This window comes from Vollenhovia emeryi, unplaced genomic scaffold (genome assembly GCF_000949405.1).
Source record: "Vollenhovia emeryi isolate VEMERY1.0 unplaced genomic scaffold, V.emery_V1.0 DF939131.1, whole genome shotgun sequence".
NCBI classification, from domain to species: Eukaryota; Metazoa; Arthropoda; class Insecta; order Hymenoptera; family Formicidae; genus Vollenhovia; species Vollenhovia emeryi.
Genome location: NW_011967235.1, coordinates 437,558 through 458,469, shown reverse-complemented (window position 1 = coordinate 458,469; position 20,912 = coordinate 437,558). Strand labels below are relative to the sequence as shown.

Sequence of the window (20,912 nt, the reverse complement as noted above, 5' to 3'; positions counted from 1 at the left end):
GAATTTTGATATGTTATTTGGCACAATGTGGCATAGACTGGAGTGTAATAAAAATCGTTGGAAAATCAAGTTTTTGTTTGTCGTTTTGTTATAACCGCGAAATAGTAAAGTGCAGGCGGTTAAGCGATGTTTGACTCGCGGTTTCAAGCATCGGACAATTTATGCGGTGTTATATTGCATAAAGTATTTTATTTGAAATCCAATTTTGTGAAATACTTTCTAATATTTTGCATTTTGCAATATTTGCTTATCTAAAAAAAATTAAGTTTTGTCCAAATTAAAAGAAGAATCTCTCATTGTATATTTCTTTAACGTTATTTATGATTTTCATATTATTTTCAAAATACTGGATAAAATGTAATCTTATACTTTTCATGTACCACGTATTAAAGATAGCTCGGGCGACATTTCACCTCTGAAGATAGTAGCGGCGGTGAGAAACTGTCGCGCAATAACGCGAGTTCTCCTTTATTGTACGCAATAATAAAGTGTTTGCCCTCGGGGCACCGATGAGATAATGCGCGATCGCCAATTTTTGCCGAGGCCTTGGCTTCATCAATGTCAGTTGACCAGAAGGACGATAACGAGTTCGATAACGAGACTCGCGTCTAAACGTCAGCGTTTGCTCGTCTTATTTTAGAGGCGTCGTACTCGTAGCTACGAACAATGTCACTAACTGATGGAGATGATATTATCAACGTAACGAAGAGCGCTAATCGAGTCGTATCAGTTTCCTAAGCATTTAAAATACAGCGTGCTTCGGAGAATCCGCCGCAAATATTAAATCTAAAGACCGACTCTTTTTGCCAATACTTTTATAAACTTCACCAAAGTAAGCGTACAAATTAAATTAAAACATCCAAAAATTCGTGTACAGGGACAACACGTACAAAATAGTGTAAAGCATTCATAAAGTAGGCAAAAATAGCAAAAAAATTGTACAAAAGAATCGCCAAAAAATGTTTGCAAGTGCGCGCGATCCTCCGTGCTCGACATCTCTATATTCCATCTCTTCGTTTCCTACTCATCCACTTCCTCGTAATCCTCCTCCACCGTCGCATCTTGATACTGCTGATACTCCGACACCAAATCGTTCATGTTCGATTCCGCCTCGTTGAACTCCAATTCGTCCATACCTTCGCCGGTGTACCAGTGGAGGAAGGCTTTCCTCCTGAACATCGCCGTGAACTGCTCGGAGATCCTCTTGAACAGCTCCTGAATAGCCGTGGAGTTGCCGATGAAGGTGGCGGACATCTTGAGGCCGCGCGGCGGAATGTCGCACACCGCCGTCTTCACGTTGTTCGGTATCCACTCGACGAAGTACGAGCTGTTTTTATTCTGGATGTTGAGCATCTGCTCGTCCACCTCCTTCATCGACATCCTGCCGCGGAAGATGGCCGCCACGGTCAGATAACGACCGTGGCGCGGATCGCAGGCTGCCATCATGTTCTTCGCGTCGAACATTTGCTGCGTGAGCTCCGGCACGGTGAGAGCTCGGTACTGTTGGCTCCCCCGGGACGTGAGAGGCGCGAAACCTGGCATGAAGAAGTGGAGACGGGGAAACGGCACCATGTTCACCGCGAGCTTTCTCAAATCGGCGTTCAATTGACCTGGAAATCTATAGCCGTTTAAGATAAATTAGTTTTTCTCAGTCATTTTGATTATTGCATTAACAGTCAGTTTCAATTTAATAACCACGTTTTCTGTACTATAGACCTTAGACAGGTTGTCACGCCGGACATGGTAGCCGACACGAGGTGATTCAAATCGCCGTACGTAGGAGTAGTCAGCTTCAAAGTACGGAAGCAGATGTCGTAGAGTGCTTCGTTGTCGATGCAATAAGCTTGATCACTGTTTTCTATCAGCTGATGAACCGACAGAGTAGCGTTGTAGGGTTCCACGACTGTATCGGAAACTTTGGGAGACGGCACCACGGAGAACGTGCTCATGATCCTGTCCGGGTATTCCTCTCGTATCTTCGTGATAAGCAGAGTACCCATTCCAGATCCGGTACCACCGCCCAAGGAGTGCGTCAGCTGGAACCCCTGCAGGCAGTCGCAGCTCTCGGCCTCCTTCCTCACCACATCGAGCACCGAGTCGACGAGTTCGGCACCCTCGGTGTAGTGACCCTTGGCCCAGTTGTTGCCGGCCCCCGACTGGCCGAACACGAAGTTGTCCGGTCGAAATATCTGACCGAACGGTCCCGAGCGCACGGAGTCCATGGTGCCGGGCTCCAGGTCGACGAGGATGGCACGCGGCACGTACTTGCCGCCGGATGCTTCATTGTAGTAGACGTCGATTCTCTCCAGCTGGAGATTGGAGTCACCGTGGTAAGTGCCGGTCGAATCGATGCCGTGCTCGTCTGAAATCACCTCCCAAAACTACGAAATGGTTAACAACAAATAAATTAGAATTAAACGCTGAGAAAAGATGTGTTAACGCAATAGAAAAGACAGAAATATATGAATCACCAATCGAAAAAAAATTGATCGTGATAAGAGCGTCGTATATTTAATCAAGTGGCGTTTCTAATTAATGTTTTAAAAGATAAATTAAATTTTATACAAGTTTTTTATAGATATTTATTTAAAACATAATATGCGCTATACTTAAATGTGATGTAGATATTACACCAAATCAACTAATCGAGATTGACATTGTCGTATTATATTTTTTTAGGGATACTAACCTTGGCGCCAATTTGATTGCCGCATTGGCCGGCTTGGATGTGAACAATTTCACGCATTTTGTATTAGTTATCGTGGAATTTTAAGACAAAGTAATTCAACGATGATTATTTTAACGGCTGTGGGAGTAGTCGGTCCTTAAAATTCAAGGATGAGAAACGAGGAGATCGCGGATTGCTCAAAACGTCATTCAAACAGAAACAGGCGACTGCCAAGTTCTCCTTGGTGACTGTCTGACCGCCTGTATAATTTGCTACTTATTCCGCCTATAAGTATGTTAAAATCGAACTGCATCCATATCTTTGCTCTCGCTATAGAACGTGAAAATATCGATCATGCAAGGTTTCCCAGACGGTTAACCGTCTCAATAGATATTAACATATTTTATTTAAACTAATTGAAATCACAACAAAATCTTAATAAGGACAAATGTAAAATCGACGTCTAACCGAACAAATAAAAAAAGTATAGCGTTACACTCCGGAGTTCTCGCAGATCCCGGACGTTAATCCTCGTACGGCGTATCAATCACACGCAATGTACACGCACACAACGACGACGAGTCGGAAGCACTCTTCAGCAGCACAGAAAACAGGGAACGAATCGTGCTAGTCGACAAACTCAGGCAGGTTTTACAAAGGAAGTACATTATAATAAATGGAAAAATAAATACAATGCGTGTCTACACTGGTAATTATGATACAACGTTGTAAAGAGTTAATTATAAGATACTGTTCGTTATTCCGTCCTGTCTCATTGCGACTTCCGGCACACGGTCACTTCCACCACCGCGCTAGCCGTCTTCGGCCCGACGACCTCGATATTCGTCAGCTCCTCCGCCTTTGGTGCGCTTAAGTTCTTCGCCTCTTCTTCCTTCGAGGGCAGCACGGCAGCTGGCTTCTCGCCCTCCGACGTAGTCGCGCCTTCCTGCGACGCGACTTTCGAGGTAGACGAGCGACTACCCGGTCCGCCGTTCACTAAGTACCTCAACGGCACGGACTCGGACTTGCTTGAACTTTTCCTGAAACCAATGATCGATATCAAGCTCGTTAATATAAACATAAAGCATCGACAATCGTTAATATTATTGTAAAACAATTAAAAGATAGAATTCGTCGAGAACAATTTAAAAATAAAATCGAGGAATCTGTTACAAAACATAAATTCGATTACGTAAAAATTGCCTTTCGAAAGTTCTCCTTCTTGAAAGTGAAATTCTGCTTTGCACTCCGCAATATGCCAGACCTTCCGTGAGATTACTAACTTTGGTATCGTCGGACAGGACCACAGCTTGAAATCAGCCCCGAAGAGCTCGCCCTCCTCGACCGTCTGCGGCAGGTGGATATTGAGCGTCTCCGGCAGGAATATGGAAGTGAGAGCGCCGGCGACGCTCAGCGATCCCATCACGATCAGGGGTAAGACTCTCGAGTAGACCGCCAAATGAACGATGTAGGGGAAGGTGAGGAGGCCGATACCGGCGATGAAGGAGGCTATGCCCATCGCCTGGGACCTTAGTACGGTCGGCAGCAGCTCGCCGACGAAGACGTAGAAGACGGCGAACGACGCAGCGATGCCGAATTTGCCGATCATCGCCAGGCTCACCGTCACCCAGACCGCGTCTGCTGCGACAAATGCCGATCATGCAGGATGCATCCATAGATGAGAACTGAGCCCGGTATTCATAGTCGGATCTTATATTTAACACTGTCTTAGGTTTATGACGCTGTAGGGAACATTTCATTGGCTACGGAGTATCTTGAGACGATCTTCAATATAAGATCTGTCTATGAATACCGGCTCTTGTCGCTTATATTATTTTACCTCTTCCCTTAAACTTCTGTTATCCGTTTCTAAATAAGAATTAGACATTTATGTGAACCTCGTGGCTTTCTGATGAGAGAAGCTATGCGTAGAGTGCGACGGTAACTAATTTATAAGCAGGTCGAACGTTTATTCATAAACGTCGTGACGTCGGCAACAGTGATTGCCTCTCACACGTTGGACGTGTGTGACAATATCATGACGAATTCAATAAGGTAATGACGTTGAGGCCGCCATGACGCACAAAGGCGTGCGATTCGGCTTAATACTTTTATTCAATTTTATCCCGCGGAGATAATCGAATAACGCGGAGGTGAGCAACGTGGTAAATGACCGTCATCATACATTTTCTCTCGTCGCTGCTTAGGGATGTCATATCCGGCGTTCCATATCCGCGCACGTGCAATACGCGAAACGCGACAAAATAAACAATTGAACTTGAATATCCAAAATAATTCCTCGAGAAGCCCGTCAGAGAAATGTGAAATTCTTTCCGCTCGCGTGAGACACTCGGACGTAAATCGACGAGATAGTACCTTCGGGCACGAACATGCAGGACACACAAGCGAGCCCACCCAGCATCATGGTAGCGCACAGTACCCATCTCCTGCCTAATCTGTCCATTGCGTACCACGTAATAAAGTACGACGGAATCTCCACGATTCCTCCTGCAAGGAAGATAAAAAGTCTGCAGGATTATAGTGATTTTTTTTTCATCCGACGGTCGTCAGTATCGCAAATATATGTATGAGATCGCGATGCACTTATGGCAAGCTGATCAGGAGAGAGAAGAAGCTTTTACCAATGAAGAAAGCCAGGTAATCGGAGACACCTAGATTAGTCGTGTTGTAGGACAGCCCGTTGTACACCACCGCGTTCGCCACCCAATCGAAAGCGAGAATGAAGAATTTCTTCCTGATGTTTGGATTTGTGATCAGGTCCATGGGCGTCGCGGACGGCGGCGGCGTCCTGTTCTCGCCCTCCACGTCGTTGGAATTCCTACCGTTACACGATACCCCTTGCCTCTTTAATATTTCTATCTGCAAGTAACGTCGCTAATGATTTCATATATAGCCCCTGTATTGCAAAATGATAACAACGAGACGTAGCATCTTATTTGTATGTTATAAATTGAACGGAGCAGAAGGCACTGACGATTAAATGGTGAAGTTACCTCCATTTTTCTGAGAAAGTTCGCGGGCACTGTTTTGCCGTTGATCTTTGCCATTTGTTGAACGATCGCTTCCGCCTCGTCTATTCTATTCTTACTGAGAAGCCATCGCGGTGACTCGGGGATGATCCAGTAGAGACCGAAGAGAAGAATGAAAGGCACCGATGTGGCTAACGACAGGGTATACCAGTGTCTTAACAAGTAACCCTAATAAGACAAAAGGAAGAGAACGAAAGCATGACAATTCGGTTAAAATAGCTGCTGCGTGTTTCATCTCAAGTTTTTCGTCGAAACTTGACATTTTAACGAGACTCGTGGGCTCCCGTGCGTATCTGGGCGCGAGCGTAGCTTCGGCGAACGTCTGAATGCAAAATGTTTCTATTATGTATGTATTAGCATGCAGCGACCGACCACTCGTATTTGCATACGCTCGCACCGTACACGCTGATGGATCGCTTGCAAAATGATCCGCGTTGCACCCTCGCGTCGAATCTATTGCGAGATCCGCGAGTTGCCTCTCGCAGCGACAATGCGAGCTTTGAGGTGTCGCGAGACATTGAAACAACTAGTATATACGCACGCTACTTTGCCCCTTTGTATTTTACAGAGAAAGGGTGCTTACCAGCAGCGCCAGGAGGGACATCGCCGTGGCGAAAAACATGCAGATCACCATCCCAGCAAACGTTCGGTATCTCGGTCCCATTAACTCGAGAGCTGCAACGAAATTTACCGTGCAGAAGTATTTTGCATTTCAACACGAGCGTCAATTCCGACGTTTCTATTTATGATCACGTTGCGCAATAAAAGGGCAGTTCCGATCTTTCGGATCGTTCTCCCGTATTTAAATTCTCCCCCAAAGCTCTTGCGCTACATTTCCGTTTGAGATTAAACTTAAGATTAGCCAGCAATTTACGTGTGCCCAACATACCAAGTATGAAAGGTATCTGATAAATGGCAGGAAAAAAGAGACCATTCACGGTCCTCAGCGCCGTATAGATGACGTAGTTCGGACTGAAGCTCGTAGCGATGGAGAATATCACTTCGAGAAACAGAATGGCGAAAAACGCCGTCCTTCTGCCCCATTTGTCCGCGATCCAGCCGAACACGACGTTGCCGAAGAGGCTGCCCACGTAGAAAAATGTCGTCGACGTGGAAGGCCACCAGCTGTTGTCACATACCAGGTCTAGCTATGTGGATGTAGAACGCCATTAAACTACTTTGCCAGCGTGAAATTGTATATCGCGGCGGAAGTGATGCAATAATTAAAATTAATAGAGAAACTGAGATAAAAACAGAATAAAATATTCAAGATATCAACGCGCGTAATTTACATTTATGTTATTTACACCAAAAAAATTATGCAAAACCGTTTTCAATACGATAGAAAAATTGAAATTTAATTAAATTGCTTGCAAAACACTAAAATGGAAATTTTTGTGGAAAATACACGTGTTCCGTTAATCAATCACAGTTTCAAGAAGAATTGGAAGCGTGTACGCTTTAATTAATTATTTAAAGTTTAACTATTTGCTTATTTAATCGGGAGAGATGCAACTAGACGTACCAAATTGTCGGCTGCCATTCAGAGGGTGAGTGGTACCGAAGAAATAATTGGTCCGGAAAGCGTTTAATCCGATCAAATCGTTATCGTTTTTTCCTACATGAACATATGTGTGTACGTCTGTAACGCGCATGACAATATGCAATTGCGACCGTCGCGATTCTAATGAATGTGACTCCGAGAGAACTTGACACGTTTCGTAAGGTTTGCATCATGGTATAAGAATATAAGATGCTGTAATCCCAGAACGCGTGAACCCTCGTTCAACTTAACGGAAATACTTGGACTCACGCAGCTCCAAATATGAGAATTTAACGTGAGCCGTGCGCCTGTTTTTTTTTTAACAATTTTTTAACAATGAGCGAAGCTTCAGACATGCAAATACGATACGCTAGAAAATACTTGGCAGACTTTGGAATATATTTCAAGATATTTAATGTCGAAACTTTTTAAAAGACCTTTTATTAAGTTCCCGCTGAAAAAAAGCATACAAACTCTCATCGCGGATCTTCCTTTGCATACGGGGAGAGAATTTTCTCTTAAAATTTACCCTGAAAATCGTGGGCATTTTGGAGAACTTTGAGAGTTTTTCGAGAGTTTACCATACATTCTACTAGTAAAATGTATACAAGTATAATTACGCAATTATCTACTGTTGTAAATTGAATTTTGAAAAATCACATGCCAACACTTTGCGTGGCCGGATAATTTTAAGCAAGTTTAGTTTAATTTCAAGCGGTGCTGTTTAAAACCAATGTCAAATATTTAACGCGATCCAATCGATATTTGCCAAGGGAAGCCCGACCCACGAGTTCATCGCAGAATTGCGCTGAGATTTAACGTCATAAAGCATCCTGGTGGCATCCGTGAAATGCATACGTGCGCCGACATTAGTGGCGAACCGGAGTGCGTGCTCGCACACGTGTGAACACACGCCGATCGTCATTTGTTCGTTGGTCCAGCATCGGCGACACACGCACGCGGGTGCGCGCGCGAGGAGGAATGGGAGGGAAGCTGCTGGACCAGCGGCGCGGCGCGGCGCGGTGGAAGGGGCGTTTCATCTCGTTGCGTTTACGCAGGAGGCTACCGACGTAAACGCGCTTCGTGTTTATCGCGAAGTGGGGGGCACGTGCGTGTACGTGTGCGGGCTTTTAGCGTGGAAGCCGCGCGTATGCGTGCGCGCGTCCGTACGCGCGCGTCCGAAGGACGCCAAGGTGTATTGGTGAGCTTCCCACAGTGAGAGGTGTCCATCACCCTCGTTTGACAGGAGGAACACGATCCCCTCTCGCGCCCTTTAAAGCCCCCGCGTCTCCCTGCCTCTTTCGTTCTTCTCCGGCGCGATCTCGCGCGGCGAATCCGAACGCGAACGCCTCGACGATCGTACGTTTGTCGATGCAAACGATAAATGCGACACGCGTTTATCGGATTTTACTCTAATTAAAAAATTAGACGTGTACATTTTTCGAAAGTTGCTTCCCCTAAAAAGTAAAAGTCCCTTTTTAGTTCACTTTATGAAAATGTGTCTTGTTATAGATTTGTGAGTCGCACAAAAGTTGGATGAATCAAGAAAAATCTTGAGTAATTTTTTTAGACGTCTCTCTCTCTCATTAATATTAATTAGTAATGCGATGCATGAGGCCTTTGGAGAAGCGCGTCATTGAAGACGTTAACTTCTCAGACACGGAACTGCGTGCGTTCAGGAATTTCCGTGGATTTGAAAATGCAATCAATGTGATGTATTAGTAAAAGCCACGTCGGAAAGTGCGGTTGCGAGTAAATAAGCGTATCCGCAAACAAACGAAATCCCAATCGAGTGGCTATTAGCCTCGACAAATAAAGCCTATACCGGTGGATGTTAACAGTTTTGACATGAAGTCTGATTTAAGCAAATTGCCACTCACGGACTTTCGAGGTCTGCGCGAAACGCGCAAAAGATAAATTGCGCGGAAAGACAGGAGAGTGGTGCCCGCTGATTATGATGTTATCGAGTTATTGTCAAGGGCAGTGCACGCGCCCATAAGGACACTAATAACACGCGTGCATTTTATCACCCTGACACACTTCGAAATCAATATTGATATGACCGCAGTACCGCTCATTACCGCGATTGTTTGCGCCGCTCGCCGCGCGGGTTCGACAATCAAAATTTAATTTTACATCGCGTTAAATCACGGTGACAATATTTGTGGAACGACGCGGCCGAGATCAGCCGCAACGGTGCTGGACCGCCGTGGAAGAGGCGCATAGGAACGATGCTAAAACTCTCGCCGGTTTAGAGATCGATTGTCACTCGGGAATTTACGATAACCGCGAGACACAATCCGTGACTCGCGGTCCACTTTTTATTTGTCAAAACCAACATCGAAATTTGAGATTCGCCGTGCGACACTCGTCTAGGACTGCGCCAGTTCCATCTATGCGTTTGGCTACGCGTATTTACACGCTCCGGATTTACGCGGACACATGACGCAAAGAGCCATCGAGGCAAATCCTGTCCTTCCGTTTTCCGTTCTTAATCGCTATCACTTTCTACGCTAGCGCTTCAGTCACCCCTTTTGTCGTTTATACATCGCTGCTTTCGTCACAGAAAAGTCACGCTGCGCCTGCCCTTCTGTCGACGCATGCATTTCTCTATCGCGAAGTGGCTAATCAAGCAAGTTCGTTGCGCGGGACGTCTCTAATTGTACTCGCAACTGTTCAAGTCATTTTTACTATTGACTCAAGATAGATGCTTCGCATGCTCCTGGCAATTAATGTGGTAGAAACACTCGCAATTTTTGTTTAGCTCGAATATCAATCCAAAGTCAACGATTTTCAAGCACTCTCGAGTGTCTATGATTATTCATGTGTGTGTTCGTTAAACCGCTCATTTATCCGCGTGATATTAAGAATTGCGGCATCCTAAGGAGCCTGCAAGAAGTAGTCACTTCACGACATATATTTCTTGCCGCCCCTATTGTGACGACAAGTCAACTAGAACTGCTTTATGAGAGCGTACGGTAAAATTTGGTTATGAAACTTATTGGTTTTGTTCACATCAGGATTATTATTCATTCTCATGATTCCCTTGCCTGAATCTCTCCTGAGATGGTTGCGTGGGTGCACCAGTGATGCTAATAATGTAATTGCAATTATACGAAGTATGCGTTGTACGGTGCTGAGTACACAGAGCTGCATTTTCAAAGGGCGAAATATAGATAGAAATTATTTTCGCCTGCGAGACAAATTAAGATCCGGGCAGGAAGCAGCGGATACGCGGTGTATTCGTCTTCGCCGAGGCTGCTTGTCACATGTCGACACGGAAAAGACAATGACCCGTTCCACGGTCTCGCGCGGCGTGATGTCATTAGAGCGAAGCTCCTAAATCGAGCACAATAAATCATCGGATCGGAAGTATACAAGCGCGACTGCCCACACGCTATGCCACCGGCCAACGTCCCCCTCCTTGTCGATACACACGTTCGCGAAAGAAAAAAAGGCACTTCTCTAGGTCGCTCGAGAGTAATTAAACAAGCGCGTGTTACGTAATTAAACAATTTCAATACAAATAACACTTTAGAATGTTCAGCCTTGGATAAAATTATTAGGCACCCTCGTCATTACCAGAAAGACTTTATTGTTTAAAATTTGTTCACTGCTCTAGTATTAAAAAAAAATAGAAATTTTCTAGGGATTAGATTTAGCAAAGTATAAGATTAGGAGGATGCCTAATAATTTTGTCTATGGCTGTACGAGTCGTTGTTCAACGATACGTCGTGTTATCTCGACTATCTTCGAAAATTAAAATTGACTCGCGAAGACGCGAATACGGAGAGAGAAGAGCAAGAGAAAGAGAGATAGGAACGGAGGAGAGAAAGAGAAACGGAAGCTGGTCACGTTGAATCCGGCAGCAAGTACGTAGGAACATATATCCTCTGCATGAAGAGAGCTGGCAGTTTGTGCGAGGCGTTTGATGTGACATATCACATGACCGGATGCGGGGGTAGGTAAATTGGTCGGCAATTGCTGACGCCACCAGAGCTGCAACCTATCGGCCAGTCACTCGGTCGCTCATCAACCTTGTTCACCTGTTGACGATTCTCGTTGCTGGAATTCTCGCGTGCCGGCCCTCGGACGAAATCTTAGAAATCGGTCACGTCAATGCAAAACGCGTCCACGTCACCTCTCGCAATTTCGGGGAACGCACAATGAATCGTTCGTTGCGCGGCGCGCCGGCGATGTTGATGGATCGACCTGTTATCGCGGTCCAAGATCGTGTAAATTTCTGCACGCTGCCCGCGGTGCAATTAATTAATAACGGCAATTCGTTATGCGATAATTCAGAACAAAAAAGCACCCGACGGGAGGTACATTAATTCCAGTAATAATTTAATTCACTAACTCGATAATGGTGTAGCGAAACGTGACGCGCATACAAATCAGCGAGATTTATTTCCCACGTTTATCGCATTAAGTTAAATCCCGGTGCAAAAGGGAGCTAAATTCGACTGTTGTTGTATTTCACGTCGGTTAAATAAATTTTGCGGATGATTAATTGAAAGGACGGAAATGCAATTGCCGTTAATTCATGTAACCATGGATCGCGCTGAATAAAAACCGGGCGTACAAACATCCGGGAGAGCAGATGAAATGAACAAATATATCATCAACGTAAACGCGATACCGCGTGAAACACTGATAGGCTTAACGTCGCGCTTATCAGATATTTTGAGAAACGCGCGAGAAGTATGCGGTGATTCCTGGTTTATCAGATGCAACGCCATAAACGTTAGTATTCACAGAGACTAACGTCCACGATACGCAAAATAAATATTTCGCTCAATCCACGGTTTCGCGACACGTAACCGTAACTTTCCTTTAAAAAATATCCGAGGGGGAAACCGCTGTGTGCATTGTGGTGTACAGATTTGCGGCATTACCGGGCATTTTTGAAGCATTATAAAGATAAAATAAGATAAGACAAGATAGATAAGACAAAATAAGATAATAAGAGAAAGTAATGCCCACTGGGCATTAGTGGGCATTGGTGTACAAAATTTTGGTCAGCGGCTTCCCCCTCGAAAATATCACTCCTCGCGTCTTAACAACACCATTCTGTTTGCGTTGTGAGAGTCTTCAACTCGCGGGCTGCTACGATCTGCCTGATTATTTTATGGTTTTATAGTTTATCGCGTATATCAATTGTCTCATAAGATGCCCGCTATGAGATTACACGGCTCTTCTAGCAGCGAAGTCGGCGGAGAATCGAATAGAAGAATAAACGAGGAAGCAAAAAAACATGCCTAGATCCTCGACCCCGTGCATCGCGATTCCCATGATTACGCCAGCAGTTCACCGCGTTGTCTAATTGTGGCAATTTAATAATGTCTTAATGAATACTTACGACCGCTGCCACGTGATCGCGAGGTTTACCCGTCGGCCCAGTTGTTTTCTTCAGTATTCAAATACAGAAAATTGGAAAATATTGCCACGACTCCTTTCGGAAACGCGATACGCGGTGACTTGACTTGACTGCGGACTTACCATGAACACGTGTAGCCTTCTCGGGAGGCTTTGCGGCAGAACTTAAAGTATGAAATCGCAAGCACGGAGTATTTTGACGGCGATCAAGTATAAATTGTAAATAAAAAAATAAGTTTTTTTTGGACTCGGTAAAAGGTTGAGAAACGCACGTCTCATATTATCACGGAAGACATTTTGATTATATCGAGAATTTCGTCCCTACGATGTTCACGAAAGTACGGTGTCGAAAATTTCATGCAAACGAAATGTGGATCCTCGTCACACGTAGAGGATGTGACGAATTATTTAGAATAGGTAGACTTAAAAATGCTAATTTTACGCCTTCTTGACCCACCTTGATGTTAAGAAAATTGTTTCGCATACTTATTCTTTTTCAATAATTTCAGTAATTAAATATAATTATATTTCTTTCCAAATTCTTTCATTTTTCTCTTTCTCAGACTTAATTTTTAATAATGTTCTCTCTCTCTCTCTCTCTCTCTCTCTTCTTTTTAGCACGCTGCGAGGAAGTATAATATATATCTTTATCCCTATACGTTTTATATTACAAATGTAAAACATGCCGATGGCAATTTGAATACTTCATGACGGCGACAGGAATCGTACCGCGAGGTGTGATAAACGCAAGAACTTTGTGTCTCAACATTTGACCATTTCGTTCCACGATATCGCGCTTAATCGGAACTAATCGCGCGTAATCCGCACTGCACGATTTAATCCGTTCGCGCCAATCATACTCGTCATCGCCGGCAAATACTTCATGGAAAGCGAGCCCGTGCGAGAACATTACGAAGACACGTAACTTCGTTCCGCGAACGGGACCGCAGAAAACTCGCCGCGATGCATCGCTGGTGCACAAACGCCGGGACACACCACGGAGCCAAAGGCCAAGGCGACGTGGGTGAAATCCGATGCTATGCGAGGAAGAAATTTGTCGGCGACGATTAAGACGTCGTGGGCGTATTAAGCAAATCGTCGAAGTGTATTTTGCGCTACGGCCAAGAAATAGGGAAACTGTATTTATGTTCGGACGATTTTTTCTGACATTTTATAAGAATTCATCCATGATATCCAGATTGTCTGTGAGTCACGTTATTTCATTTAACTAAAAAATATGAAACAAACTGAACCAAACTGAACCGAAGAATTCATCCACGATACCCAGATTGTCCGTGAGTTACGTTATTTTATTTAACTAAAAAATATGAAACAAACTGAACCGAACATAACTCGATCGTAAAGTATATTATTCACGTTTAATTGTGCCCATTAAATATTATAGCATATTTTCGAAATCTTCCCGAATAAAAAATATGAATCTTTCTCTCTATTAATGATTCAGCGCTATTACTTTAACACCAGAACTACTGAAGAAATCAAAACGATTTGTCTCACCTCTTTTTTTCTGAAATTTTTCCAGATTATATTGAAGTGTGTAGATTAATTTCATAAATTAGTTTTCTCTTTTTTTCTCTAAGACTTCTATGCGGTACTCTATGTAGGTTCATTTTTAATAGTTCTAGTGTTAAAGCTTTCAGTCGCGTACCAAGAATGTACTATTCTTTTGCGAATTTACCACAAGAAAACTAATTCTGCGTCGAGAATAGATAATGAGAAGTCTGTATTAACGATTAACGAATTTAATCTGCCGATACAGACTTATTAATTATGAATTTATTATTTATTAGTTATAAGTAAATAATTGCGGGTCAAATTTCATTTTGCACGAACGCCCTAAAGTCGGTATCCTACAACGTTCTAATGACAATAGAATTACGTTTTATTCTGCAGATTTTTACAACACCTAGAAGGACACAAGCATATTAAACGGTTACTCGATGCATAAAGTGGAAGTTACGCTAAATGCGATACTTAAAAGTTTTCTACGACACGTTATATTATATAACAACAGGGAACAATAGAGCCATCATCGTTAAGTGATTAGACGCAGGACACCGGAAGATGCAGAATCTATTTTAGCCGCTTCTTAACTGATTGTGAGATATTTTATTTTAAAAAGTCGAGCACGATGAATGGTATTTCGAGTTAAGCGCAACTCTAATGCCGAAGACTACTGCGATTATTGTTTGTCGTAAAAATAATCGCCTGTCTTTCAATGGAAGCAATTACAAGTGGGATTTGGGATTTCTCTACATCAAAGCCAAACAATTCGTAAGAACTGGCATTGCCCACGCACAATCAGTGCGAAACGAGTGTCTCAAGTGCCTCATTACGGAAACCGTCGTCTCGGGGGGTGGCGCGTGGCCGTTTTCGGTGAAAGAGAGAAAGTCGAGTTTACCTCGGTCACGAGGGTGCTGTCGTAGTCCCTGGTATCGTAGTTCCACCCGTACCGGCACTCGGCGATCGGCCAGTCGGGGCTACTGACCGGCGGCGATGGCAATCGGGTCGACGGTGAATCAAACGACGGAGACGTGGTCAGCGACGGGCTGTCGGTGGTGTTGGACAGATTGGCGCCTTCGAGCCACGAATCAATTATCTCCGTGTAATTCACATCGTACATATGACACTTGGAATAAACCCTCCTGCCGTCGGGCTTGACCGAGTACGGCAGCGAGAGCGCCTTCCGCTCCTCCAACGACATCAGATCCGTCAGGTTCTCCAGTTCCGGTATCCTGCACCAGTGCTCTGGCGAGGCGCTCACGAACACCTATCTCGAAATCGCGAGTCTTAATTAAGATTAATTATTCAGACCTGTACATTGTTTTTGCATCTGCCTTTTACGGCTTGTCGTTTAACCCAATCCGATTTTCGTTTTACTCTATGTTCGGCTTTTCAATAAACCGCGCAAGACTCAATGTGTTCGATACTTTTGATGATTTTATAAATTTCAATGTCGAATATTCATATTTGTTAATTCGCTTGTTTGCTCTCGCGTATTTTATCGAGCTGGCATTCAAGCCACCGCAAAATTTCTCTACGTTCAAACGTAACAACAGCAAACTCACTACTAATTTTTATCTATGTACGTGCGAGAGGACTGTGTACACAATTTAATAATGCATTGATGTTAAATATACGATCAATGTATTTCAATCAATAAAAATATCTACGTATTTATTTGATTTAGTGTAAACTTACCATTCATGGCGTTCTTTTGAAAGGTAAAAATATGTTTGAAATTTACATCGCACAAGTTAGAAATAGCAAGAACAGCAAGAGATGGGAAACCAACATCCAGAAGACCCCCGGGAAGACCCAAAGAGATGGATGGATAGCTGCACATCCGGGTCACAAGAGACGAATTAATCGGAAAAACAGGCTTCAAGCCTAATTTAAGAGGAAGAAGAAGAAGTTAGGAACGAAACTTCCGCGTTGCGACTCTTTAGGAAACTGCCAATCTTATTGCTGCCCCTGCTATTTCAATGGGGCATCAATCTCCATCTCGATAATGATCTGCAAACTTAAGGGCGCACCTCTGAAATGACATCAGACAACGTGCTTACTTGCGAGAACGCCAAGAAGGCGGCCGGCAGGGTGGCGGGTATGCACAGCAAGTAGTACATGATGTTCTGGTATCGGCCCTTCTCTCCCACGTGTACCAGCACCTCGTCGAAGTCGATCGAGCTCATCTTTCCGGCGATGCCGCGACTCTGCCGTGTCTCAACAGTTTGACCACGACGGTGTGGACGACCACCACGACGGCGGCGGCGGCGGCGGCGGTGGCAGCGGCGTCGGCGGCGGCGGCGGTGGCGGCGGCGGCTACGACGACGACGACGATCGTGCACGATGCGACGGTGGCGTGGTACACCTTCGAATTACACGGCATGACCGCCGTCGCTCATCCTCGAAGGCAGCCACGCCGAATTGCACGTTTCTCGCCCCCTTCGTCCGAGACCGCGCGCCGAGGAAGTTTCCTCCTCCTTGGAGCGCTGCCTACCCACCCCCGCCTCCTCCACCTCCTCCTTCTCCTTTTTCTCCTCGTCCTCCTCGCCCGCCCCACTGCCTCCCTCCGATGTACCCCCGAATCGGGCTGTTCCAAGAGCGGCAGGCTTTCCACGATTCGGGCGCGTGCTACGACACGCGTCTCGCCACCACGTACACTGGGCTCAAGGTCACGCGCGGTCCACCACCAAGATCACCAGTATTAAACCTAACGCGTCGCGGTTGATCGAGTCCGAGGTAGCGATCCGCGTCTGGCTGCAATGAGCGCGTCGCACCTCGCGTCTCATGTCGCGCGAATCTCGTTAAGTCTGATCAACACCGACGCAGCTCCCCTTCAAGCGCTCACACCGGCGCGAACATCGATCGGCTTGGTCCTCAATCGCGAGGACTCGGGGATGCGAGGCAGGAAAGTGAATACAGCCGCTCGCTCGATCGCCGAGTGGTCTGATCCCAGCCGATCCTTTTCCACTTGGCGCGCTCCTCGCTCGCGCCGTCTCGAGAGGATCGCGTTAGTCTCTGCCTTTTCAACAGCCCTCCCGCGAAAATCGCTTTCGCGACCGTTCGCCGCGTCTTCTCGCGGTAATGAGGGGATTATCCCGAACGATCTTGACGATCACCCCGAGTAGTCTCAAGTGTCATCGAAAGCGCACTCGCGGTTTAAGTCCTACGATCACGCAAACTTCTTTCACTGAAGACCCGATTCACTCGATCGCGGCGCTCATCGCGGCGCTCATTCATTCCTGACTGTTTACGGAAGTGTCTGATTGACTCGCCTCTCTCTCTCTCTCTCTCTGTCTCTCTCGTTCCCTCTGTCTCTTTGTTAACATGCATGCGTTTATTAACGAACGGCGCGTTCTCCTGCACTCGCTGCAGCTCGCTGCAATTGAACACTCCTCGACACCGCTCGCGACTCACTCGCGACAACGCAGCGGCTCCTCGTTTCGCGGCTCGAGGGACCGTCCCTTCATCCTCGTTCACGCACCGCGTCCGCCCACCACGTCACGATCGCGATCACGAGCGCGTAGATCCCGCGTGGATCCGGTCGCTGCGGGCAGCGTTAACGTCGTCGTCCTCGCGATAGAGCGGCTCATACGCCGCGGGCATCGCGGCCACGACGATCAGCCATTGCCGGAGAAGACCTCCTCTCTTCTGATCCTACCGAACATCATCTTCGTCGGAGTCTCTCCACCTCCTCTCTCGGCCGATCGAGAGCCGCCGCCGTCGCCGCCGCAGTCTCCGAACGCTCCTCCGCCTCGCCACTTCTCTGTCCTTCTCTCTCTCTCTCTCTCTACCTCTCTCTCTCTCTCTTTCTCTCCCTCTTTCTGCAAACGAAATTCCCTTCGTACGCTATTGTCCGTCACGAGTACTCCGCTCGTTAGCTTCCGCGTGCGATGTGCGCGATTACGAGCAACCTCGAACTAGCGCCGGCGGATTTGACATAAGGGGGTCCGCGTCTTCCCGAGAAAACGCGTTGTATTCTACAGAAATTAATGTCGTCTAAACCAATACGTATCATAGATGTCAAACGATTACCTCTTGGGATCACTTCTTGGAAAACGTAGAATTTCCTATCTGTTTTTTCCTCTGCACGGAGAGAATTTTAAAATCTCTTAAAATTTATCCTGAAAATCATGTAATCGTGGGACAATACGGCATTTCGAAGAATTTTATTAGAGTTTCTTGAAATTGTACCATACCTTTTACTAATAATTATACTTAGTATACGTTTTACTATCACTGAGAAAAATGTCCGATTAAATATAATCGGATAATCGGATAATCCAATTACACAATAGCAAACGGATATATCCGATCAAATTGTACATCCGATGAAAATGTGATCGGTTTTTCAATCAAATTTCATCGGATAAATTTCATTCATAATTTAATCGGGAAACATAATCGGAAAAATTAACCATCGAAAACACTAATTGGTTTATGCGATAAAAATTCTTCTCAGTGTACTGATGAAATCTTTCATCGATGAAGCCCACACTGATTAAATTTATATAATCGGATAATCCAATTACATAATAACATACGGATATATCCAATTAAATTGTATATCCGATGAAAAATATGATCGGTTTTTCAATCAAATTTCATCGGCAACTGCATTTCGTCGGATAAATTTAATCGGAAAACGTAAATCATTGGAAATACTATTTAATTGGTTTATCCGAGAAAAATTCTTCTTAGTGTACTGATTCTATCTTTCATTGATGAAGCCTATATAACATTTCGAAGACACATCTCACGATTCAGCTTTCCTCTGTTGACTTGATACGATATCGTTTATGTACAATGCCGGAATTTTGCAGAATTCGTTATCCATGATCTTCATAGGTTTTTTTTCTTAATTTACACGTCCTATTTTTCACAAGCGTTCTCTTTCCACCTATCAGTTATTCTTACTTGTGCGAGTCCTACTTATTCGAACGTTTTAAATCCGCCAGCACTACTTTACCCACGTAATCACTGAAACGTTCTAAATTCGTGCAACGACTTCCTCGAAGTTTAATCTTTCATTTATTGCGTATGCATACACGCACGCATGTTTCCCTCACGTATTAACACACGCGAGAGAAATTAATTTTGAATAATTATTCAACAAACACGAATATCCGAAACGCGAGTGTTCAGCAGACATTACGCGTAAATACATATACAATTGTCTCCAACTTTTATCTACAGTACCGGCCAAAATTATATCACCTTTCGATTTTTGGAGCATAACTGGTTTTAAAGTGCACGAATGTGTGTGTGAAAAATTAAAAAATCATGGTGTATTTTGTCAAATTTCATTACCCTTCGTGTACAAGATGCACCTGCTATCAGGTGTTTACTGTAAAATTTCGAGCACGTTCGATGCACTTTGACGAAAGTTATGCTCAGAAAATCTAAAGGTGATATAATTTTGACCGGTACTGTATACTACCACATTGTCTAAAATAATTTCGTGCGGTGAAACTCCTCTGACTGTAAAGACAAATAAATAATGATATATATATTCAATCATAGATATGTGTAAAATTGGTCGCTGTCCAAGTCTCTTAGTTTTTATATTCGTCATATCGAATGGATAACGTCTGCAAAATTCACGATTTTATTGTCCGAACTATTTAATCGGGTGAATCATATAAATTCATAATTAGATCATCATGTTGTCACGATCACGCGCATCAGTAAATTATGCAAACTCTACGAAGACGGGCACGTGCTGGAAAAATTGTGGAAAACAACAACGATCGCGAACAATAGTATAGTCAGATGCGGATTCACGCCTTTCAACTGAAATACTTCCTATTATGTTTGTAACTTGTTTGTTGCGCTGTTTTTAGCTTCGGGACGTACGAATGTAAATTTCACTTGCTCGGCGTAAAAAGTACCGCGCGTTCCCACGGTCTTTACCTCTTTTGACCTATCCCCTACTCCCATAATCCTCCTTTAAAAGGGGTCGCGTTTCATGTTTTCTAAATGTGCTTCCAAAGGGGAAAATTAAGAACAGATTTAAATCAAATGCGAGACTAATTATCAAATTGAGACTGATTATTGAAATCAGTTTAAAAGCTGTGCGAAATGACAGATGTCCATAAAGATATCTCTAAAGCTAAACATATTTATAAGATATGCCCATCAACCGTTTCTATTACCATTAATGAAAATGAATTGAGATTTGATTGAATCCCTGCTCAGTTAACTCGAATTAAAATGCTTACCGGAATGGTTCAGCAAGAATTACTCCAATATGCATGCAGATGCAATATCCATCTGGAAGGTGAAATGTCAAACTGAGCACACGCGACGATAAGCAGAATAAGGAAACGGTCGTTGCAACTAGTTCCGTTCTTCTGTAAAACGCGTTCTCGTCGAAGAGCGACAAAAATAATAACATGCGATGCTTCAAATTTACGTCACCTGATGATAGACTGAGATAAATACACGTGTATAAACACATTTCGCTATTCGTTGCCAGTACGTATGTAAATTACGATCATCCGGCGCGATTGAAGGCGAATTATGTCACCATATAATTTTCTATGTTCCAAAGACACAAAAACCTCTGACGCGCGCCATACTCTTTACAAATCATTTGTGTACTTAACACGATATCACATTAGCTAATCATGTACTGGCGTCAAATAATTCTTTACGTTATTTATACGTCGTCTAGCCATTTTCTACATTGGTTAATTATGTACTGGCGTCAAATAATTCTTTACGTTATTTACACGTCGTTTAGCAA

The 20,912-nt window shown here is 44.3% G+C and overlaps 2 protein-coding genes across 2 annotated transcripts; both read right to left on the bottom strand.

Moving 5' to 3' along the window:
- Positions 1–484: 484 nt before the first annotated feature.
- Positions 485–2,746, bottom strand: LOC105568118 (tubulin beta chain-like). Its single transcript, XM_012023526.1, has 3 exons — positions 2,690–2,746; positions 1,717–2,381; positions 485–1,618 (listed from the first exon to the last, which is right to left on the bottom strand). The coding sequence occupies exons 1-3, from the start codon at positions 2,744–2,746 to the stop codon at positions 1,021–1,023; spliced, it is 1,320 nt and encodes a 439-aa protein (XP_011878916.1). The 3' UTR covers positions 485–1,020.
- Positions 2,334–16,403, bottom strand: LOC105568119 (organic cation transporter 1-like). Its single transcript, XM_012023527.1, has 9 exons — positions 16,228–16,403; positions 15,063–15,431; positions 6,608–6,866; positions 6,302–6,393; positions 5,683–5,886; positions 5,311–5,548; positions 5,045–5,176; positions 3,952–4,306; positions 2,334–3,708 (listed from the first exon to the last, which is right to left on the bottom strand). Exons 1-9 carry the CDS (start codon positions 16,351–16,353, stop codon positions 3,441–3,443), a joined length of 2,043 nt encoding a protein of 680 aa, XP_011878917.1. The 5' UTR covers positions 16,354–16,403; the 3' UTR covers positions 2,334–3,440.
- Positions 16,404–20,912: the final 4,509 nt, after the last annotated feature.

Coding starts and splice junctions, on each gene's coding strand:
- LOC105568118 (XM_012023526.1), bottom strand. CDS start 2,746: ATGCGTGAAATTGTTCACATCCAAGCCGGCCAATGCGGCAATCAAATT. Junction 2,382..2,689: donor GCAATCAAATTGGCGCCAAG/GTTAGTATCCCT, acceptor ACCATTTCGTAG/TTTTGGGAGGTGATTTCAGA. Junction 1,619..1,716: donor GGCGTGACAACCTGTCTAAG/GTCTATAGTACA, acceptor AAACGGCTATAG/ATTTCCAGGTCAATTGAACG.
- LOC105568119 (XM_012023527.1), bottom strand. CDS start 16,353: ATGAGCTCGATCGACTTCGACGAGGTGCTGGTACACGTGGGAGAGAAG. Junction 6,394..6,607: donor TCAGATACCTTTCATACTTG/GTATGTTGGGCA, acceptor ATTTCGTTGCAG/CTCTCGAGTTAATGGGACCG. Junction 3,709..3,951: donor TCCTGTCCGACGATACCAAA/GTTAGTAATCTC, acceptor CATTGGTTTCAG/GAAAAGTTCAAGCAAGTCCG.